This window comes from Myotis daubentonii, chromosome 17 (genome assembly GCF_963259705.1).
Source record: "Myotis daubentonii chromosome 17, mMyoDau2.1, whole genome shotgun sequence".
Taxonomy (NCBI): domain Eukaryota; kingdom Metazoa; phylum Chordata; class Mammalia; order Chiroptera; family Vespertilionidae; genus Myotis; species Myotis daubentonii.
In genome coordinates this window covers 26,933,791-26,958,173 of record NC_081856.1, presented here as the reverse complement: position 1 = coordinate 26,958,173, position 24,383 = coordinate 26,933,791, and the positions used below count along the sequence as shown (strand labels likewise).

The following is a 24,383-nucleotide window of genomic DNA, read 5'->3' as shown; positions in this document are numbered from 1 at the left end:
ACCACAAAACATGGCTAATATTAAAACCTATATCAAACAAGGAGTGTAAAATATTTAAGAAGATGTAAATGTAAAATAACTAAAACAATGTCAGTAAAAGCTCAGTAAGTATTGGCTACCAATTCAGATTTCCCTATTAAAATATAAATATCAAAGGAAGGCTAACACACTACCCTGAACTTACTAAAGTTGATAGCCATTTGAAACAATAAGAACCTTGGGTAAAAGATAAAGAGTATGTTCAGGTTTGAAAGGTACTAAAGGGAAGAAAGTGGGAACTCAAAGGTCAACTTTTCCTTTCTCACAATTACCCCTCATGCTAATTCCATGTACATGATTGAGTCTACTAGATAAATCACTTTGACTAATGCACAGTCAATTCAATTAATCAGTTCTGTTTTTCCAATAATTGGATAGAAAAAGCAAAATCAGAATTTCATGTCACCAGAACTTGCATTTCATCATCTAAGCTTTAATAACTTATACTTTAACAACCACTCAAATTAGTTTATAAGGCATGATTCTAAGAACACCTTTTTAAAAATCTACCAATAAGTCTAATGCATAAGTTAAACATTTTTTCAAATTACAACTGGTAGAAAATTCAAGTCGGTAAAATAAAGATTCCCAATTTAAACATCTACTAATGGCTGAATACCCACCACTTCCCACCACCCTGGCCCCAAGATAACTCATCTAGTTCTACACCTTGTTCTGACTTCATTTCAGAAGGCTAATGGCCATTTTCATAACACTCTATTTGATAAATCCTTCAACCCGTGCCCCAAGAGAAGCCTCATGTCTGACTTTGAAAGTGGGTTCTGCTGCCATCTATAATCTCAGAGAATACCTACAGGTATGTTCCATACAAAATATGAAGTTACAGTAATTAATATGGACATTCAATGTCTTCTACAAAGCTTCATTTAGGTCTCTTACAGGCAGGCTGTAGACACTATCCTCTAACAATGCTTTCCAGGTTTTCAGAGATGTTTCCAACAAATGAAGCTAGATGCACTTCACCTACATTTCTAACTTTGTCCCCTTATTTTTCTCTCAACTGGTTCCAATCATTCCAGCCCTATTGTCCAAACTTATTGCCAGTTTTGGTGCTATTCTGAGTACAATAAATTTAAATCAATCCCAAATGGGGAAAATAGCTATAATCAAAAAGGAACTTGAGAAACATGATTCGTTTTAACTTTTAAGTTTTGGCTCTACAAAAATATGGGGAGAGATTGATCCCACAAAGGGGGGGAGGGGTCTGCCCACCATGTAGCCCCATATAAAGCTTAGAGCAACACAGTGCAAGCAGCAAGTTTTAGTGCATAAGGTTATTGAACTGTTTCCAACTGCTTGGCGCAATGTTCACGCATCTATTAGAAAGATGTTAGTTTATCAGACAACTGAAGCTTGAAGAGAGTAATGTTATGAGTATTTGCTCCAGCTGCATATCTGAATTCACTCTTGCTTTGATTCTCAGGTCTGACACAAAGTGGCCCAAGAAGAGCAACAGGGAAGCACAAGTCTCATGTGTACCCACAGAACAGTGCTCACCAGAGACCATAAATATTTAAAATACAGTGTTTACAATACCATTAACCTAACTGGAGGTGACATCAAACCCATGAATTTACATTTGGGGCACTGGTAAACATCTTCAAAATTCTAAGTGTTTATGACTCAAAATAACTTAGATTCAGGGCGTTAGGAGGCTAGTGAATTAAGAAGGAATGTACTTACATCACTTGAAGAGACTGTTCCTGTTTCAACAGCACCACCGCTACCACGCAGTTTCTATCACAAAATAAATAACTTATTACTTAGTTTTGTTTTTAATTTTATCCTAATTTATCAGTGTATGAAAGGGAGCTAAGCAAATTTTATAATTTTTTTCCTAATCCTACTTAATGGAGTATCAACTAATAAAAAGAATGGGGATGATATGAAATATTCTAAATATCATAATACTCATCCATACATCTTAGTCAATATATTATAAAATATGGAACAATAGTAAGCTGAATACTAAGCTCCAACTAAATTTCATGAATGAAGCTGGCACAAATTTCCAAGTCTCAGGATTTACTCACTAAATTGTTTATCCAATAAGATAACTGTCTTAAGCTGAGCTATCCACCCTATATTCTGTGCCAAGTTTTTGAAATAGGTACCTAATGATGGGAATATCCCACACAGAACTTAAAATTCAGTTATCACAACAATGCTAACAAGTTACAATGAAAATCAAAATCTTACATGTTATATAGAAATGACCAAAGAAATTTTAAGGTAGAAAGTTAAAGGCTGAATATGCAAAAGAAAAGTGATAATAAATTTCAGAAGGGAAATTTATTTTGTTTTGTGCAATAACTATTATCTACTAAGTGTCATACCCCCATAACCAAGTATAATACTCCTAAATGTTGCTATAAATCAAAGAATAAAATATCCAAATTTGCAACTAATCTGGACTTTTGAAAATTTATTTCTATTAGAATCATAAAATGTGGTCCCTTTTTGAGAGAGAAAACACACTGAAGAAAAAGAGACCTTCCACATATAGTGTTATCAAATGACATTTAAGCAAGGTAGAAAATAAAATCCCAAATAATCCTATGTTTCTTTCTTTTAACAAGAAGTCTATAATTTAAATCTGATAAAACACTATGGAAGAGGTGGCTGCCCACAGTAACAGAGAGAGTGCCATCCAGGGCCTAGCAGAAGCAGTGACCAGACTCTGCGAAGCAAAGCTAGATTGGGCCTGGGAACCCTGAAGAGTCATTCTGTAAGCAGCAGGACTTGCAAAGTAGAAATGCCATACCGTAAACAAAGCCAAAGATTCAGTGATAAAAAGAGTACTCTAGAAAGATACTGAAAAGGTCTTTAAGAGCATTTATCTAACACCAATTCTAATGAAAACAGTTCTAGACATTGAAATATTTGCTCCCACTAGTGATAACAGACATATTTCCCACATGCCCTGGCTGGGTGGCTCAGTTAGTTGGAGAATCATCCCAATATGCCAACCTTGCAGGTTTGATCCCCAGTCAAGGCACATGCATGAGTCCACCTAGTCAACCAATGAGTCAAATCAATATGTCTGTCTCTCTCTCTCTCTCTCTCTCTTTCTCAAATCAATATGCATTCCCCATGAACACAGACAATAGTTTGTTTGGTGAAGACCAAAGGAGAGAGAGACAGGGGTGGGTGGATGAGGACAAAGGGTGGGGGAGTAGGAGACACCTGCAATTGTGTCAACATTGAAATTTTTTAATAAAAACAAAGAAAAAGAATTAAAACTGGGGGGAAAAAACATTTAAAGAAGGAAATACCCCCCCCAGTTGTTCAACAAGATTACAATCATAGTTAATCATTCCAAAAATGACTAATCATCTGAGACACAATATAAATGTTATTCCTATGAAGAAAAGTCTAAGATGAAACAACCCAAAATGTGTAGTGGCAAACTACACATTTTTTCCTGCCAATCCTCATTTTATGAATCCAGCTACAATAGAACCCCATTACCACTATACCATAAAGCTAACACTAAAGCAGAATGAAGTTTGCTCAAAGAAAAAGTAAATTCAAATACAAAAGAAAAATGGGGATGTACCTATTTAACTAAGTATTCTGATCCCAAATGAAATACATCGAAAAAAACTGTAAAATATTTTCGTGTTCTAAATATCTTGGTTTTTTAAATGCCTCACAAACTCACTAAAATCTATATTTGTGGCTCTTGTAAAAATACTTTAAAAACTAAGCCAAAAAGTGTTAATATTTATGCTACTGACAAAAAAAAATTAAAGACACTCCAAAATAGCCCTATCCAAATATAAAGCAATTTGGCTCCCCCCAAAAGGCAGGCAATAAGTAAAAAAAATCAATCTAAGCCAAATATCCTGGTGTCTCCCTTATGCTTCAACTTAAAACCTATTAAAATAACAGATGCTGAAATCTAAATGTCAACTTTCCAAAAATGTATTTCAAATAGACATTTATTTGAACTCTAACACTTACAACACAATAGCAACCAATATTGCTTCTCCTGTATTACTTCTCCTGGCCCATTCTTTCATGTAAACCAGCCCAACACCCAAATCTCATTCTCTTCTACCTTTTCTTCCCCAGAATACTCCTCCCCTCCTTCATTTCTCTCCTTTTCTGATGACCATTCCCACCAAGTCTCCCCCTTGCCACCTAATACTGGAAGCCTAAAAGAAACACTCCACTGAGCCATCATAAGTATCGTGTCTTTTGCCCTGTTCTAGGGAACTATGAAGACAAAAACAGAAAAGTCGTTTTCCCAGCCATTAAGCCAGCAAGCTATTTCCTCCAAGGGAAGTAGAGCTAGAGAGGTCTGAAAGCAACAAGACAGCCAATAAGCAGGCTTCATATTTAACCTTAGAGCTAAATGTCCAATCCCACAAGGATACAGTGAAATCCTGAGGCGTCACTGTGAGGCTATCTCACAGCTGGGCCAGCAGCTCCATGCTATCCCAGGAGTGCCTAGAAACCTGAGCTGGACTCTTGGCCAGGACTAGAATGAGAGGATTGACTAATGGTGTATAAAGTGCTGAAACTCCCTGGTGGCACCCAAAGCCAATGTGTTTATTGGTGTAACTACTTAGCCTGATTAAGTGACTAAAAAGGCATGAAAGATCCCCTAGAAATATCTGGAGAGCTCTCCCAAAACCAAGATTTCTCCCACAGTTGGTGGTCCAGAGGCCTAAGACAGATGTGCGTGCTGCCCTTGAAGGTCTCTCAGCCCCAAAGCTTGCCTGCACTCTCTCCGCGATGCAGCTTCTTTCCCTGTCACATAAGCCTTACAGGAGTGTGCTCTTTGGAGTTGTGTGAATCCTCTCAATCCTCCGACCTGTGCGATCTTGGCAGCCACCTAGAAAGAAGGTACTTCCATCTAGAATGGAAAATCCCAAGTGGCAGAAAGGACAGAAAGGGTGGAGCTGAAGCCAGTCAAAGAAAGAAAAAGTGAAGCAGAGTACCATACCTAAGAGCAGGCATTATTTTAATATATGACTCTTTTTGTCATTTCCCATAATTACCATAAATAGCTTGAGAGAGCATGGATGTTACATTCCTTGCAAAGATACTAAAAGAAATGTCTTTTACCTGTGAACTCAGCTGCGTTTTTATCCAATTGAAATAGTAATTTAAGTCACTGCCTTCCATCAATTCTTTTCCCCAAGCTGCTAACTTGGCAATAATTCTTGCTGCCTAAAAAACAAGAAATACAGTTGAATACTATATTGATTCTAAAAATCACATCATATACCTTAAAAACCAGGCCTTGTAACCATTTTGCTGTATTTTTTTAACACTCAACTCCTCCAAAAATAGTTTATACTTCATTTTTAAAAATGTATTTTTAAATATAGTTAAAATGTATTTTCAAATATTTCCAATAATGTGAACCAAAATTAGTTGTTAAATTAAGAATTTCATGACATTCTCGATATTATTCTGAGTTTCAAAAGTAAGACTGGGATTCATTATAAGACGAGCAAAAATCCAAAGAACACAGAAATCCTTCTAGCAGCAGACTCTCACCAAATCACCTGCCAGTCCTGAGCAATCTAGAACAAACTGCCAGCCAGTATCTTAAAAGCCTTTTGTGAGTTCTCACCCTTAAAATCTTTATCTTGGTATAAAACTTATCCTAGTATTAAACAGCCATCTCTCTTGATATACAAAAATATACCCTGTTTTCCTCATTCAAAGATTTCTCAATTTTCTTCAAGCTATAAAACCAATCATGAATTTTTTTATTAAATAGGTATTGTAAGTATATGTGTGTCAAATCATTATGTTGTACACTTAAATATCTTATAATTTTATTTGTCAATTATACCTGAATAACTACACAATAAGTCTGAATATATATATATATGTATATGTACAAACAAAATAGGCAGTGTAAAATACTACTTCTCCACACACAAATCCAATTTTATATTTTTTTAGAACTTTCTGAAAGCAAGTCATTGTTTCAAAACTCCAATTATTCAGCGATAATCGATCCTAGTAGAAAACAGAAGGCTAAGGTTAGCTAACTCCCAAGTAATTCCTATACTGATGGATTGATATTTGTTCTCATACTTGGATACGGCTGAGCCAGGTGATAGAGGAACGCTTTTAAGGTCAGCAGGTCAAATATTCAAGTGTCATGCCATATCTGGAATTCTACACCATGGAGGGCTAACAGGAGTACCTCAACTGATTCACTAAGTTGACATACTGACATTTTCATGTGCCTATCTAAGTAAATTTACAGATACATTACCTATTTTAAACTGACTTAACTTCCACAAAATAGATAAGTGGCTTGAAAAGGTTCCTGTAAGGAAACCAGGAGTTGAAAATATAATCAGCAATGTAAGCACAATCAAAACGGCAAAGACAAAGGGACAAGAGACCTGAGGATGCCTGGCTGGCGTGGCTCAGTGGTTGAGCATCGACCTATGAACCCGGCGGTCACAGTTCGATTCCCAGTCAGGGCACATGCCCAAGTTTTGGGCTCGATCCCCAGTAGGAGGAGTGCAGGAGGCAGCCGATCAATGATTCTCTCTCATCACTGATGTTTCAATCTCTTTCCCTCTCTGAAATTAATAAAAAATGTATTAAAAAAGAGAGAGAAAGACCTAAGGGTTCTACTCCTGGCATAAAGCTCCTTCATCTGCATGCGATAAACCAATAACAATCTGACCCTCAAAATTGTAAAGATTACCCAAAAGTAATTAAAATCATAAAGAAATTGAAACATGGATTTGGCTACACAATTAATAATGATGAACTTTACCCTAACTTCAGATTTGGTCTTTAAAATATTTGTCAATTTTATTATAAAACCATCAATATTAGGAAGATTTTTAAACCAGTATCCAGATAGTGAAACGAGCCTCTACAATTTGAAAAAATAAAATACATTATTTTTTTAAATTATTACTTATAATGTAGTTTATTTCATGAGTCCCCCTTTTTTATTTCTCTTGTCATTGTTAAAATATATACAATATATAAGTACATTTGTACATAAATGAATATGGATATATAAGAAGAGAGAGAGAATTCATATGCTCAATATTGTTTCACTGACAGTGTTTTTGACTTGGAAAGCTTAAAGGCATCTAATAAGGTGAGCAACCTCAGGAGCTCTCCCACCCCATGGCTCACTCCACGCTGAGAATAGAAAGGCTTGGTCAAAGACTTATTCTCTCAACCCTCCTCTCATACATCTCCACATACTCCTTAAATAATTCTTCAATGTTAAGTTTAAAAAAGCACTGTATTCAAAAAGTTACAAAGCAATTAAGTAATTGCTTAATTAAAATAAAAATTAAAGCTTTACACAGTGGCAGTATCGTAGCCAATGAGGTTTATCGAGGTGCGATTATTGCTAATTGAAAAAATAAAAAATTAATTAATTAAAATTAAAAACAATAGCTGCTTCAAAGCAAAATTTAGTTTCTAAAGTAAAATTCAGTTAATCCTGTCATAGATGTCCAGAGGCATTTGCACATCAACTACAAGGCTATTATTCTGACTCATCATTACACTCTACAAAACTTTAACTGTATCAAAGCAAACCTATCTTTTACTTTCCCCTGATCCCCACATTATTAAACAGCAATAAGAAAACACTGCTTTGCAAAGTTATCACACCAATTACTCCTCTGGGAATGGGAGGTTATCAAGTCATAAATGGCCCAGGTGTGTTTCCTCCCTAAACCAGACATTTGATCAATTCAAATTTACCATATGGACAGTAAAGAGATCCTGGCGATTCAACATGGGCAGAAAGTAGGACCAGGCAGTGTTCTTGCTCCGTTTAGCATAGTCAAAAAAAATGCTAACACGCTGATGATTTTCCTAAAAAAGAAACGGAATGATGTCACTAATCAGAATGTATTTTCCTAAAGAATGTGGCAACCATGCACTACTACTCAACCTTTCATTTTATGTCCCATCAATTCGTTTGTTTTCTTTTTCCAGTGTGTATGAGATTTGCCTCCTTGAGGTTATTATTATGGGGCGGGGGAATATTGCTGGGGGCAGGGGTATTTTAAAAATACAATCACCTTTAATTATTATGATTAGTTTAATTCAAGTGAGTCAAGACAGCAGACCCCAGCCCTGCAAAGTGTAGCATTCTAAGTTACTTTCTTCTCAGCCTGCACTGCTGACCTGACTTCCCCACTGTTATCTAGACCCCTCTACCCTGCTTCCACACAAACAAAATAGGAAGAGGGCAGAGAGATCACAAGTTAGCTGTAGATGAAAGGATCGGCAGGGAGAATCTCATGCTATGTACAAGCAGGCAAGGGAAATGGGGTATTAGAGAAATCTCAAATGTGCAAAGTTACTCTTAGAATATCATGATAGAAAAATCAGGGCACATAAAGAGAGCCAAAAAACAGTATTTTACACTAGCAAGTGGATTTAGGAATTGAGAAACAGTTATTTCTTAGTTCAAATCATGCAAACTCTACCTCTCCCCTAAATTTTCTCTGCATATTATTGGCTAAAATACACTTTCTGGTTCACTGAGTGTGGTTTCTAAGTAGCAATATTTGGTAAAGGCACAAATAACCACACAAACAATCATTTTAATTTTCAGATCAGTATTTAATTCTTTTTAAACACCCTAATTTTAATTTTGGTCTGTGCTAACAGTTACCCCATTTGAGGGACAGATTACCATTCCTTAAATAATAAACATTATAATCTAGAATAACAATGAAAATGGTTATGCTGATGACTTTATGAAAGGACTCAAAATTCAGGTCATCATTAACTCCATTGGTAGATAATTTCCAAAGTTAAAATTTGAATTGTGCGTGTAAATGAACAAAGTACCTTACATACATAAAGAGCAGAAAATATTTTATACATTTTAAATAACTTTAAAACCCATCTTCCTCTACCAGTCTTTTGTGGTCTCAATTCCTGCTTAAAAATGTACTGCCAGCCTGGCCAGTGTATCTCAGTGGTTGAGTATTGACCTATGAACCAGGAAGACACGGGTAAGGGCACATGCCTGGGTTGCAGGCTTGACCCCCAGTAGGGGGCGTGCAACGGTTCTCTCTCATCGTCGATGTTTCTATCCTTCACTCCTTCTCCCTTCCTCACTCTGAAATCAATAAAAACATTTTTAAAAAACAAAAAAACAAAACACCACAATGTATTTCCAGCCATCACTGTCCCAGGAGCCCTAGTTACAAACCTTTAAGAAAATATGGATAAAGCCCTTCTTCTCAAAGTACACATTTTTGTATTTTTTTTTTAAAAAAAAAGGAGAATATAAGAAAATACACATGTACCTACCTATTTTTGCAAAAAGAAAACGAAGGAAAAATAAACCAGAAATCTAGGATATTGGTTACCCACAAGAGATAGGTGGGAATGGGGTACAAGGGATGGGATAGGGGTTGGTGATATTTTTGAGTATACTTTTCTGTATATAGTTTTTAACTTCTGGAAGCATATTAATGTTTTACATAATCAAAAATAGTAAAATAGCCGAAACCGGTTTGGCTCAGTGGATAGAGCGTCGGCCTATGGACTGAAAGGTCCCAGGTTCGATTCCGGTCAAGGGCATGTACCTGGGTTGCAGGCATATCCCCAGTAGGAGATGTGCAGGAGGCAGCTGATCGATGTTTCTCTCTCATCGATGTTTCTAACTCTCTATCTCTCTCCCTTCCTCTCTGTAAAAATTCAATAAAATATATTTTAAAAAAAATAGATAAACAAGGATGAGAAAAAAACTAGAGCAGAATACAAATGAATCCAAATGTATTTAAAGAAAAATAATTTAACCACTCTGAACAAAACTTGAGCACAATACTCTGACCTACATACCTGCAGTTTAAAGATAAAATACTGCAAACAAACACTGAACTCTAGGAAAAGATTTTGTTTTTCACAGCTATATAAGTAAAAAAAAAAAAATTACTTTCTTTATATTATTGGGTAGAATAAATGAGTTAATAGATGGAGGATAAGAGGATCTCACAATCTCACTATCAGAAGAGATTACAAGTATGGGAAAAGGAGGCAAGAATGAAGTATTGAGATAAAATGAAATTGGACAGAGTGTGAACTCATGGCTTTTAATTTACAGACATGTGGATAAGCATAAAAATTGAGGATATTTTTGTGTGTGCGTTTGTGTGGTGTGTGCGCGTTTGTGTGGTGTGTGTGTGTGTGTGTGTGTGTGTGTGTATGTGTGTGTGACATAAATAAAACCAAGGTCTGCATACAAACTCACAGCCTCCTCATTCTAGGTATAGTCCCATATAATAATCCGGATAGCCAAGGCAGACCACAACATTCCCCATTTTTCTTAACTTTACTTTTTAAAGAAAAAAGTGCTCAGAGGACCAAGGTCATTCTCAGACAGGCCTGCTTCACCCAAGGTTGGATATCAATTCTCACATTTTAAAATCACTTCATTCCCAATAGATGACATGATGGCCCATAGGTAGGCAGCACCATTCTTCCTAACCTTTTTATTCTCAATCTGTTAGTACAGTGCTTGGCACATAGTAGGCCATCAAAATATGCTTTTCCTTGTAAACTGACAGAACAGCCCCTAAGCAGCCAGACTGACACTCTTCTTCAAGTTTCCTAAGACATGAAGACAGGCATTGGATTTTACAACCAGACAGCCTGTTTCAAAAAGAACTACTCTATATGCCAATAATCTAAACCTAGATTATACTCTGGTGTAAAATACAAAATTGTGAATAAAGGAGGCTCTTCTGTGTTCAGGGACAGTAGGCAGTAAGTAAAAACTTTATCCAACTAGAAAAGTCTCAGACGATTAGCAAAACGTCTTCAAAGGGACCACGCTTTTGAGGGCAAGAACCTTGCCTACATTCAGCACTGAAGACCCAGGGCCTCACACTGGCCTGGAACATAGGGGCATCGAAATCTGCTGAATGACTGAAAGAAAAGGACCCATATCATCTGTAATTACTCAGACATCCAAAAAGCCTCAAGTGACTCACCAAACATTACTGGTGCTCACAAAGAACTCAGAGGTGTTGCGGGAGGAAAAATGCCTACGGATTACTTCCTGTACTGAAAAACAACAAAAATAGCCTGTATTTTTCATCTTTCCCATCTTTATCACTCTTAGCAAATTACAACTCATATAACGAAGAAAAATATATTATTAGATTCTAAAAGAGAACCAGTGTTGTAAGTGAAAGCTTACAAAAATGTTGTCACTGTGCAGTACACAAAAAGGTGAAGTCACCAAATGTATTAAGTAAAGACTATACCTACCTGCAACATATCATCAACCATGGTTAATATGTACTGAACTGTCTGTTCTTTGGAGATATGAGTCATCAGGTTTATAAATGTTTTAGCACACTAGAAAAAATGAAATCAATGTTAATTATTGTCTTCAACTACAAACACAACATATTAATGAAATTTCAGTATAACATGGGGTGGGCAAAAGAATGTTTATAGTTGTTTGTATGGTAAATAATAAAATCATAATACAAGAATAAACTCTGTGTTTCACATATTCACAACTGTAAGCCTACTTTTGCCAACCCCCTGTATTTTGCTTGTCTAAATTAGGGTACAAAAGCTATGCACTAACAGATTTCAATTACAAAAGCTGTATACCTTTTATAAACATTATGATGAGTTATAGGAAACCCATACTATGAATTGCATCAGATTTTTACTCATTTCTAGTGATAAATTTCAAAATGTTTACCATTTTTAAATAGACAGGCCTAGCCACTATCAACTCTTGATTACCCAAGACAACATAAAGATTAAGTTATGTAGACAACTAAATATTATTATTTTGGTGTTTACTAGGAAGCAGAACAACAAAGGTGCTGGGAATTGGAATCAGAAGGCTTTGACCTGTCTCCATTCTTCAAGTTGTCAACTATGTAACAATCTCTCTGGAATTCAACAAAAACTGGTACCAACAGCCCGGGCCAATTTGGCTCAGTGGATAGAGTGTCAGCTTGCGGACTGAAGGGTCCAGGGCACACCCCACCTCGGTTGCAGGCTCCAGCCCTGGTTGGGGTGCATTTGGGAGGCAACCAATCGATGTGTCTTTCTCACATTGATATTTCTCTCTCTCTCTCTCTCTCTCTCTCTCTCTCTCTCTCTCTCTTTCCCCCTCTCTTCCACTCTCTCTAAAAATCAATGGAAAAATATCCTCAGGTGAGGATTAACCAAAAAATAAATAAATAAATAAAACTGTTACCAACAATACGTTCCTTCCCAAACTTCCCAGAAATTTGCATAACAAATTGTTGTGAGAATCAGACTGAGTTGTATATGCACTCCTTCAGCCAATCAAGGTCCTGTATCAGAAAATCTGATGGATTGTGGAATTGTTTATTATTCTAGTGAGAATACAAAGTAAAAATTTTTTCTACAAAAAAAGTTCAGGAACTTTAAAAGTATCATATACTTTGAAACAGTAATTTCCCTTCTAGAAATCTATTCTAAGAAGATTGTCAGAAATGCAGAAAATGATAAAAGAATAAACATATTCAATATAACACTTGTTCCAAAATTAACAAAGAAAACTGGAAGTTACTCAAAAACTTTTCCAATTAAAAAGGATCTGTAGTTAAAATACGATGTGTACCTTCAATGGAATATCACGTACTCATTAAAAAACATTTCTAGAATTTTTAATGACATGGGTAAGTTTTCACGATATAATGTTTACATCAATCACCTGACTGCCTTCACTTTGAAGCATTTCTTGCTTCTCCTCAGGGCTTCTTTTCATTTCAAACCTTTGAATGAATTCACAATCTTCAGCAGAAATCATCTGTCCCCTAGAAAGTAAGAACAAGTTGTTTTTGTTCAGTAAGAGTTGAATAGCCACTATGAGGAATTTCAGTCTCTCTCCTCTCTCCTTAGTAGTAAACATGAGGGTTGACACGTGGGCCCTGCCAGCAAAGAGACCTGAGTTCAAAGCCCAGCTCCACCACTTACCGATCACGATCACGTGCCCTCTCTGGGAGTGAGTTAATTTACCTGCAAAATGGCAACAATAACCACATGGCTTTTAAGGGGTTGAACTGCAGAAGAAATTACACAATTCACATGGGGTGGTTAGTACAATGCCTGGCCCATAGTAATAACTTAATAACATGCCACCTCTTCGCACTAACCAAAGCCTTACCTTTAGTCCCCTCCCAAGCCAAACAATGTACTTGGCCTTCTAATTCATCAAGACTAAAGATACTTTATATACACTTCTACGATAATTTTCTCCAGCAGACTCAGGAAAATGTGATCCTCCTCCTCTGGGAAAAAAATAACTTTTCCATCCTGACCCCTGTCCTCCAGCAATCACCCTACACTATCCTGTGTCCTACTTTCAGGAGTCCCTTCTTCAATGGACCTTTACTCTTCAAGGTGTGCATTGATGTTTCTATCTCTCTCTTCCTCTCCCTTCCTCTCTGAAATCAATACAAACATATTTTTTTAAAATTTTGTGAAACAGTATGTTACTTACCAAGTATGTTACTCTCATTTCCAAACACTCATCTCCACCACTTTCCAACAAGTACTCTGCTCATTCATGACTGAATCAGCCAATATTAACTGGCAGCCTACTATGTGCCTAATACCTTTAATAACAGGGAACACAGTAATAAATTAGACATCCCTCTTTGTGCTTGCATTCCAGTGGGGAAAATATACAAAGACAAAAATAAATACTTTTTTAAAAAAATACACACACACACACACACACACACACACACACAATCATAATGCCAGAATTGTAAACACTATGAAAAAAACTAAGGCCGGTAAGAAGCTAGAAAATAACATATTTTAGTTGCTTTTCAGAGAAGGCCTTTCTGAAGTCACCGGCACAGACAACTGAATGAACTGACTTAATGAGCCAAGTAATCTTGGGAGGAACTTCAGAGAGACAGAGTGCCAGTCCAAAGAGCTTGGAGCAGCAATTAGCTTCTGTGTGAAAAAGAGCAAGAACAGCAGGGTAAGCTAGAGGGTTTGAGCAGTGTGACCTGATCTCATTAATATTTTTGAAATGACTCTCAGCTCACACCTTTGTAAAGAACTGCTGCTTTGGGAGAACAGTTAAAGCAGAGCCACCCACCCGGTGGACTCTAACAAGAGAGCACATGAGACGTGATGACAGCCTGCACGAGGGTGGCAGCAGTGGAACGAGAGAAAGATGGTCAGATCCGGGACGTGTTTTGGATGTACGACTAAATGAATTTGTTAATGTATGGGATGTGGGTTGTTAGGAAAACAGAAGAGTCAAGATGACTCCTAGGTTTTTGACTTACAAAACAGGTGAATGCAGATGCCGCAAACTGGCCCGCAGCAGCCTGCAGGGAGCCATGCCAAACTACCGACAGCCCCAAGCACTGCAAGTTCTTCCAAGTCTCAGCTTCCTGCCTGGGTTTCCTCCACAGCAGGCCCCAGCTCCTCTGCTTACACAACTCCTACAAGTATCTTGATGTGTTCTGTGAAGACGTCACCAGGCCATTATGTGCTCCCTCTTTTCTTGTGTGAGAAAACTTTATATCTCTCCACTTTAATGCTTACCACATTTATTATTTAATTTTTTAGTTAGAAGTTTGTTTCTTTATTAAACTTTAACATGAAGAGGAAGGACAATATTTTATGATTCTCATATTCTCAGGATATAGTTTTACTGGATTCCAGTTTGACTGGAATATAGCCACACCTATTCCTTTATCAGTCAAACCTCAGTTCTCAAACATCTCCCATCTCAAACAATTCAGTTCTCAACCAAGTTGTTCATGGAAAAATGTCTTGGTTGTTGAACAAAACTTCGGTTCTCAACCCACCAACCCTCCGGTGACAAAAAAGAGAATGCATAAATATGAGTCAGTTTACTGCTACACCTCATGTTGCTAAAATCTCAGGAAATTGTCCTGTGAATATTTTCATGGTTTTTTGCTTTTGTTGCTGTTTATTATTATTAAATATAGTAAATCATCATGGGTCCTAAGAAGGTTAAGTTACAGCAGCGAAGTGAAAAGGAAAGTTGTGAGAATGATAGAGCTTTAAAAAGAAGTAATTGTGCCCTAACCAGTTTGGCTCAGTGGATAGAGCATCGGCCTGCAGACTGAAGGGTCCCAGGTTCAATTCCGGTAAAGGGCATGTACCTTGGTTGCGGGCACATCCCCATGTGCAGGAGGCAGCTGATGGATGTTTCTAACTCTCTATCCCTCTCCCTTCCTCTCTGTAAAAAATCAATAAAGTATAAAAAAAAAAGAAGTAATTGCAAAATATGATAGAAGTGTCTGGCTACTTAGTGATCTGGCTACTTAGTGATCTGGCTACTAAGTATGGCAAGGTAAGATCTATGATTAGCACAATTTTAAAACATAAAGAGGCCATCAAGAGTGCTGATTTTGCTAAGGGTGTGAAAGTGCTCACGAAACAACAATCACAGGCAATTTAAGAGGTATAAAAATTGTTGTTTATTTGGATAAATGAAAAGCCGTTGGCCAGTGATAGCATTTCGAAGGCAATGATATGTGAAAAGGCAAAGATGCTGCATACAGACCTCCTGAAAGACACCCCTGAAACGAGTGCTGAAAGTGACTGGTTTAAGGCCAATAAATGTAAGAAAAGAGGAGGCACTCATAGTGTAGTGAGGCATGGGGAGGCTGCCAGTTCTAACAAAGTAGCTGCTGCTAATTTCGTGACAGAATTTCAAGAATACGTAGAGGCCGAGGGATCTGTTCCCCAACAGGCGTTCAACTGTGATGAGACAGGCCTCTTCCGGAAGAAAACACCAAAGAAGACCTACGTCACACAGGAGGAGAAGTCACTGCCAGGACATACGCCAGTGAAGGACCTGCTGATGTTACTGTTGTGTGGGGATGCAAGTGGGGACTTCAAAAGGAAGCCTCTACTCGCTTACCATTCTGAACACCCGTGAGTTTTCAAGAAAAATGATGTCATGAAGAACAAGTTGAATGTGATGTGGAGGGCTAAGAGCACAGCCTGGGTAAACAGGCAATCTTTTAGTGAGTGGATTCATGAAGTGTTTGCCCAAGTGTGAAGAAATTCCTCTGGGAAAAACAATTGCCATTCCAGGCACTTCTCGTAACGGACAATGCTCCTGCCCATTTCGAGGCTTGGGGGCCACGCTGGTGGAAGAGGACAGCTTCATGACTGTGCTAGCGGAGCAAGGGGACAAAAGAGAGAAAGAACCCAGGGGAACAGCTACCTGGCGTCTTTACGAAAGGGGACTTCCCTCCCAAACAGTAACACCCCTCCGTCCCTCCTCTCCACACTCAGTCATCAACAGCTCTCAGCATTAAAGGTAAGTTCCAGTGTGTATGTAAATTTTCATTTTTTACTGTACACTTCATTTCCTTTTTGTTAAATTTTCATTTATATGTCATGTCCTTTTTGTTTTTAAAGTGTTTATTTATAGATTAAACAGTACATTAGACATGTACTATATATAAGAAAGCTTAAAACAGGGAATCATTGGGATCTGGAGTAGATTAATTCAATTTACATTATTTCTAATGGGAAAAAATGATTCCATTTTCAAATAAATAGCTTCTCGAATAGCCTTCCAGAATAAATTAAGTTTGAGAATCGAGGTTCCACTGTCTGTACTGTCTAGGTGAATGATAAAGAGAAGGTTGAGTCAAATATAAATACATTTTTTAAACACTGTATCTTCATAATAACATGTTAATTTGTGAGGGATGAAGCATTATCATATTATTATGGCCTCCTGACTTTGGGGAACTCTTCCACAGGTTTTATTTTATCAGAATATAATATGATATAAGATTCACTGATAATTCATACGTTGTGTCCAGCCCCTATCAATCTGTAAGCTTTCACACCCACTGGTGCCCCCACAACCAACAGCTTGACAGCAGGCACACAGCTAACATTTGGTGAACATTTGTGCGCAGACATACAGAGCAGAGGAGTTTTAGAAAAGAAATTCATGAGATGGACAGCTGAATAACCGACAGAAAATAGGAAAAAGGGAGAATCCAACTTATAAAGTATGGAGGCCTTGGAACAAGAGGAACAGAAGGGAAAGCAATTTAAAATCTCCATGTAACTAAAAACGTTCCAAATTCCAACGCTACACAACTTCTGCCAGTCAGCCAGTGCTTTATGATCAATAGCAATATTATTCTATTTAGGTTATAAACAGAATCAGGCTTTATAAACATGAAACTCCTTGCGCTCTAGTCTAAACGTACTCTGAAATAAAATTAGGACACAGAGCTCACAATCCTAATTTTACAGGGGATTTAAACAATTACACAGATATAGATGAATAAAGGAAACATCAGGAAGTCCCTCCTCCCGCTGCCCTGGAGTCCGTAGGCCCACAATAACCCACTCCCTTCCAGGAAGCCAGAAGTCAGCCTGGATTCTTCTTCATCCTCACACATCAAATTAATCACAAAGACTTTCTCAAATCTATCCAATTCTATGCATACCAACAACCCGAATACTGCCACAGCGTCTCCCTAGCTCTGGGCTTATTATCCCCAAATCTATCCTCTACATTGTCAGTAGAACAATCCAACCAAAAGGTAAATCTGATCGTTTAACTCCCACTTTACACACTTCAGTTGTTTCTAATAACTACAACAGTAATTTTATTTTTAATCTATTTTTGTTGTTTATAGATTTACAGATATCTCCCGTTTCCCCCTCTCCTTTACCCCCTTCCTCCCCACCCCTACCCACCCTCGCAGATCTTCACTGCCCTAATTGCCGTGTCCATGGGCTATGCATACAAGTATGTAAGTTCTTTGCTTTTTCTCCTCTCTCCCTCTAACCCCACATTGAGGTAAGTCAGTCTGTTCCATGACCCCATGCTTCGGGTCTTATTTTGTTGGTCAATTCATTTTGTTCATTAGATTCCACAAATAAGTCTATTAAGTGTGGTCTCAAAAGATGACTCTGAGACATACACTCCTACCTCCATTCAACCATCACTTTCATCTGCATCTGTTTTACATGCTGAGCTTCCTTACTGAACTTCACATCAACCATGGATTTCACAGCTTAAGAATCAGCTTGAAAAGCACTGACGGAATCAAGTCCAAACTCCTTCTGATAGCACACAGGACCCTCCCGATTGGCTCCTGCTGCGTCTCCAGCCTCAGCTCCCCCCATAGCCTGTTGCCAAAACATGAATTATTCCCCACCCAGAATGCTATTTTTAATTCCCTACCTTTGAAAATCCCCTTCAGGAAAACTTCCTAGAGGAAGGATTAACTGTTCTTTTTCTGTGCACTCATCATTTTCTGTGCACCTTTCTATTCCCTGTGCACCTTTCTATTATTGCAATTAACATACTGAATTAAAATAATGTTTAAATATCTGACTTCCCTAGTAAATTATGAGTTTAGCCCCAAAGCCCAGAAAAAATGCCTCAAACTTGGCAGTCAGTGAATAAATATTTGATAAGTGATGAGATAAACAGAACTAAACGGATCATTTTTGTACACTGTATATCCTTTCAATAAAGCAAACTGCTAAATATACTAGTAAACCTAAAGATCCCTCACATTACTTTTCAAAATGTATATGCAAATATAAATTGAATTTCTTAATAACTCACTGTTATAAATATATCAAAATAAACAGATATAAAGTAAAGTCAATATGATAAAATATGGTCAAGAATAAATGAACACTTATGTTACAGATAATTATAGGACAACACCATGATAAATCTTAATATACACAAGAAGGAAGGGGAGAAACTGAAATTTATTCAACATACTAACGCTTGTATTCTACTGTGCTAGTACATTAAATACAGTATTTCAGAAAAATAAAAACTTGTGGTATATGTACCCCCATTTCACATTCACTTTAATGGACCTCAGAGAAGAGAGTTGCCTAAGACCACCAAACTAGCACACAGAACCAGAAGGCCAACCCAGGTCTTGAGCTCAAACATCTACGCTTTTTACTAGCTGAATGCGCTATTCTGCAACACCATCTGTCCCCACACTGATCACCAAGGCACCCTGAGCCCGCAGCAGGCTCTGCACGTTAACCTCTTCCTCCCTCCATAGTCCATTAATGCTCATCCCATGGTTTCTCGCTCACGGAAAAAGCACAACTTTCCAGAGGTCCAAAGTGCCCTGAGCCGCCCTGCTCCTCACTAGAGCCGCAAGCTCTAAGAAGGAAGTGCTTTCTTCCACATTTATTAGTATTTTTCCAATATTTCTCTCACAGAAGCATGACCATGAAAAAGTCTGATGCAAAAGCACATGATTACCCATGATTCACAGCAAGTCCGTACTTACTGAAGGTAGGACAGCCAGTTCACTTTGTTCGCGCGAACTTCTGCAGCCTTGGCAGCGATAATGTTGGTTGGAACAGCAGCATCCACGGCACCACGGATATCCATTTTGGTCATCTAAATTTTATGATCTTGGAAGTTTTCCAACAGATCTTCAATTCTGATGTAAGGTAAAACCAGAATACCAGGTGTTATTATTTTTTTAACAAGTACTACAATTGTTAATACTGATATCATCATTATCGCCTTAACCTCTCCAGGCATTCAACACACATATTACATATCATTGTTAATATTATTATACTTCAAATCTTGTCCACCAATTATAAGCTGCTCCATAAAAGCGTTCTCTATAGGTCTGTACTTTTCCAGGAAAGGTTTTTCTTAATTATTGGCACGATGTTGCGGTCAGATTTGTAACGTTAACCATTCAAGAAACTGACATCAGAAATCATGCTTAAATAGAATAGGCATACAAAATAGGAAAGTATTTTAATTGTACACAATTGGGATCAACTTTCCTCCTCTGACAGAAAAAAAAAAATAGAACCTGCAAAGTACAGCTAGGATCAATTATTTTATTTACATTTACTAAGCATCATTTTTTTTGCAATGACATATGAAAACCCTGGAAGTCCTTTCTTAAATTCTCATTCGAATTAAAATAACCAACGTGGGAATGCAATTTCTTAGACGATAGCGCTTGATTTTTTTCAACCGAAGTTCCTGGTACTTTCAAGATCAACTTTAGGAGACATTTTTGGAACAAATACCAATTACATCTTAGGTACAGCCAGCAATGGGAGTCTAGTCTGACGACAAGAACCTACGATCATGAGCCTTTTAAGTAATTCTCACACCCAGACGAACAGATAGAGGTTTAAGCCTGATTTTATCACGACACAAAACACTGCGGTTCCTTTTCATAAAACGTAAGCTCGCGCTGACATACAGAGAAGCTACCAGGACCCCATGCCCTCAGTCAGCCTGGAACTTAATCTCTACATCTGAGAGCTGCTGCCTAAACAAGCAAGAGTGGGGTGGCCTGGCCGGGCCCAGGCACAAACTGGCTCCTTCCGGCCCAACCTGCGGCCCCGGACCAGGCGGCCCCGGCCCGGCGGCCCGTCCAGGGGACGCTGCCGGTGCCTCCGCGCGGCCATCTAAGCCGCCGGACAGCTCGGACCTCCAGCGGGGCAGGGCGGCGGCCCATCCCGGGGCGCGCATACCTCTCATCCGTCATCCTCCCCGCCCCTGCCCGTCCCTCGGGTTCCCGGCCCCCGCGGGGAAGGCTCTGCAGGTTCCTAAACCCGGCGCAGGCCCGAAGGGAAAGAAGCCGGGACCCCGGGACCCCGGGACCCCGGGACCCCGTTACCGGAGGGGGCGAAGGGCCTGGGCGGCGGGACAGCATCGCGCCCCGGGGGCTCTGGGGAAGCCGCAGGGTCGCCTCGCTTGGGCAGGTGTCCCCCGAAACAAGCGGAGTGCGGCCTTACTGCGCGAACCTGGGGAGCCCACAACGCACCCGAAGGCGGCTGGGAGGCGGCGGCGGTCCGGGTGTCGGGGCCCCGCCGAGCTAGGGCGCCGAGTCGGAGCCTCTCCGGCGGGTCCCGAGGCCTGAGCGACGGCGGGAGACTCGGGCGCCGGGGAGTGAAGAGGTTCCACCGCCGGGGAGACGTTGAGCGCAGCGCAGGCAGAAGGCAGCCGGGCGGCGGCAGTCGAATGACAGGAGTGTCGGTCACGTGAGCAGAGGCATGTGACCGCCCGGAAGGCGGAAGCCGGGAGGGTCCAAACAGCCGCCGAGGGGCGGGCGCTTAGGAGGGACTTGCTGCGTTCAGGTCGCTGGACTCGAGGGGTCTAAGACAGGCTACTCCCCCCATCCCCCGCCCTACCCCCGCCGCCACCCCCGCCGCCAGCCCGACTGGCCTGTCCCGAGGGAGGGCGTGTGGGGGACCCGAAACCCAGCAGGCCGCTCCGGTGCCAGGGTACCCGCTGGAGCCCGAGAACCAGGCCAAAACTCGTTTATCCTTTTTTTAATATATATATATTTTTAATTGATTTTAGAGAGGAAAGGAAGAGAGAGACGGAAACATCAATGATAAGAATCATTGATTGGCTGCCTTCTGCACGCCCCACATCCAGGACCAAAGCCTGAAACCCAGGCAGAGCCTTGACCTGGAATTGAACTGTGACCTCCTGGTGGCAAAACTCGTTTTATCTTAACCGTCATTCTTTTCAAAAGTTTATAATTCAGTGCCTTTAAATAGATCGACTTTCATTTGGATTTAACAGGTCAATGAAGCAGGGTATTGTATATGAAACTGATGCTGAGACGTGGGTCATAAAAGTTATCTTGCCCTGGGGTTGCAGGTTTACTAGTAGCCAACAATGTATGTTCCATGCAATATTTGCAATTATACTAAAAAAAGAATGCGTGTTGCCCGGCCAGTGTGGCTTAGTTGGTTGGGCGTCCTCTCGTGCATTGGGAGGTTGCCAGCTTGATATCCAGTCAAAGGCACAAGCCCTTTTTGTGGATACCTGGTAGGGGGCATGCAGGAGGCAGCCAATGGCTGTTGGCTCTCACATTGATGTTTCTCTCTCCCTCTCCCTTCTCTCTTTAAAAATCAATAAACTGCGCTAGCCAGTTTGCCTCACTGGATAAAGCGTAGGCCTGGGGACTGAAGAGTCCCGGGTTCGATTCCGGTCAAGGGCATGTATCTTAGTTGCAGACACATCCCCAGTAGGGCGTGTTCAGGAGGCAGCTGATGGATGATTCTCTCTCATCGATGTTTTTAACTCTCTACCCCTCTCACTTCCTCTCTGTAAAAAAAAATCCATAAAATATATTTTTAAAAATCAATAAACTATTCTTTAAAAAAATAATGATGATGATAATTGTTTATCTTCCTTTTGTTATATTGTATGAGTTCTTTATATATTTTGGAAAGTAATCCCTTATCTGTTGTATCATTGGCAAATATGTTCTCCCATACAGTGGGCTCCCTTTTCATTTTGTTGGCAGTTTCTTCTGCTGCGCAGAAGATTTTTATTTTGATGTAGCCACATTTGTTTATTTTTTTTTCCTTTGTTTCCCTTGCCCTAAGAGATGTTTCAGCAAACATATTGCTATGAGAGATGTCTGAGGTTTTGCAGCCTATGCTTTCTTTTCAGAGTATTTTAAAGCTGAAATATGCCATTGGTATTTTAATAGGTATTGAGTTGAATCTATAGATTGCTTTGGGTAGTATGGGCATCTTAATGGTGTTAATGTTTCCAATCCATGAACAAATTCTTCTATTTGCCTATATCTGCCTCTATTTCTTTTTTCTATGGCCTGTAGAGTACAGGTCTTTTATCTCCTTAGTTAAATTTATTGCAAGGTATCTTTTTTGTTGTTGTTGTTGTTGTTGTTGTTGTTGTAATGATAAATGAGATTTTTTAGTTTCTCTTTCTGAGAGTTCATTATTGGTGTATAAAAATGTCATCCAGCATGGATGGAACTGGAGAGCAGATAAATACCACAGGATCTCACTCATTTGTGGAATATAATGAACAACATAAACTGATGAACAAGGACTGATCCAGAGATGGAGAGGCATTGATTGGACTGTCGGGCCTTGGAGGGAAGGTAGGGGAGGGGAGGGGTAAGGGGGAAAGATCAACCAAAGGACTTTTATGCAAGCATATAGGCCTAACCAATGGACATGGACAACGGGGGGGTGAGGGCATGAGCGGGGGGGGGGGGGGGTAGAGGGTAACGTGGGGACAAGGACACATGTAATATCTTAATCAATAAAAAATATATTTTAAAAAATGTCATCCATCGATTGCTGGATGTTAATTTTTTATCCTGCTACTTTGCCAAATTTATTTATTAAATCTAGTAGTTTTTTGATGGAGCCTTTAGGACTTTTTATGTACAAGATCATGTCATCTGCAAATAATGACAGTTTCACTTCCTCCTTTCCAATTTGGATGCCTTTTATTTTTTCTTCCTGTCTGATCACTATGGCTAGAACTTCCAGTACTATGTTGAATAAGAGTGGTGAAAGTGGACATCCCTGTCTTGTTCCTGTTTTTAAGTGAAATGCTTTTGCCCATTGAGTACAAATACAAAATATGATGTTACAAGCCAAATTTTACCTTAAATCATTAGATGACTGGTTACCTCATAAGAAATTCATTTTAACTAATTCTACATGACAAATATAAAGAGTGATAATCTCTGGCCTTAAATTTGGGTATGAGTTTAGCATACATTTCTAGCCACAAATCTAACTGGTACTAAAATGATGTTTTAAGAAACCTAAATAGTTTAGGATGACCATCCGCCCCTCAATCGCATAGCCCAAGATTGCCAAGTACTATTCCTTACCACACACTGCTAGTACAGAATTCTGCCAAGCAATCTATTTCCTTTATCATTATATACTAAGCAATATATCACTTGAATCATTTCAGTTTTTGATTTAGGATTAAATTTTAATTAATAATACATTACTACCTGTAGAGGGCAGTGCTAACATACCTAGACATTCAAAATAGGAGGCCCTACCTGAAATAGAACACTACAGATCAGCTGAATAAGCTGCTGATCCATAAAACAGATAATCCTTTTGCTTGGATTTGTGTAACTTTGCGGGGCAGTCCCCAGGGGACTGAGAGAGAGAGCTCAGCATTAGCCAAATGAAGAGAAATAGAGGGGACCTTGACTGGTGTTGTTGAAATCAGGCTACAGGACTCATTTGGAGCCTTTATTGTAAAACCATGACCAGGCTTTCCCAAGATAACCAAGAATGCCTCCAGAAACATTTCCGCAAGCCATCCATGTGGAAGCAATTTCTGCCCCTGCAGAGGGCTGAGGCATATAATGCAAACATTCACCAAACCACAGAAAAAGAAGAGGCCACCAAGGCCGCGTGTGATATCAAGGTAAGACAATCTCCTCAATCCGTGATCCTTTCTTGACAAGGAAGGAGTTTATCGATAAGGCATATAAAACCTAAGCAAGTTTTAGAGCCATTGCTCACTTTATCTTATTGAT

General features: G+C 39.2%; 2 protein-coding genes and 1 pseudogene across 7 annotated transcripts in view; 2 read left to right on the top strand and 1 right to left on the bottom strand.

The window, feature by feature from the left end:
* ATP6V1H (ATPase H+ transporting V1 subunit H) overlaps positions 1-21,081 on the bottom strand; it is a 74,950-nt gene extending 53,869 nt beyond the window's left edge. For 2 of the 6 annotated variants that reach the window (XR_009449513.1, XM_059671778.1), the window contains exons 1-7: positions 20,865-21,078; positions 19,350-19,505; positions 12,752-12,854; positions 11,314-11,403; positions 7,780-7,893; positions 5,137-5,241; positions 1,744-1,797 (exon numbers count right to left, since the gene is read on the bottom strand). Coding sequence is in view for 5 of the 6 variants with exons in the window: in XM_059671778.1 (XP_059527761.1) it covers positions 1,744-1,797; positions 5,137-5,241; positions 7,780-7,893; positions 11,314-11,403; positions 12,752-12,854; positions 19,350-19,462 (579 nt within the window). In the remaining variant the exon portion in view is untranslated. Of the gene's footprint in view, positions 1-1,743; positions 1,798-5,136; positions 5,242-7,779; positions 7,894-11,313; positions 11,404-12,751; positions 12,855-19,349; positions 19,506-20,864 lie in introns of all 6 variants that reach the window. The other 4 variants (XM_059671780.1, XM_059671779.1, XM_059671775.1 and 1 more) reach the window with 4 other exon arrangements.
* Positions 7,365-7,480, top strand: LOC132220219 (U4 spliceosomal RNA; annotated as a pseudogene).
* Positions 21,082-24,007: 2,926 nt separating the features above from the next.
* The window catches only part of RGS20 (regulator of G protein signaling 20), a 45,590-nt gene continuing 45,214 nt past the window's right edge, over positions 24,008-24,383 (top strand). Inside the window, exon 1 of the mRNA XM_059671771.1 lies at positions 24,008-24,271. Within this exon, the coding sequence (XP_059527754.1) occupies positions 24,107-24,271 (165 nt within the window). The 5' untranslated portion in view covers positions 24,008-24,106. The remainder of the gene's footprint in view (positions 24,272-24,383) is intronic.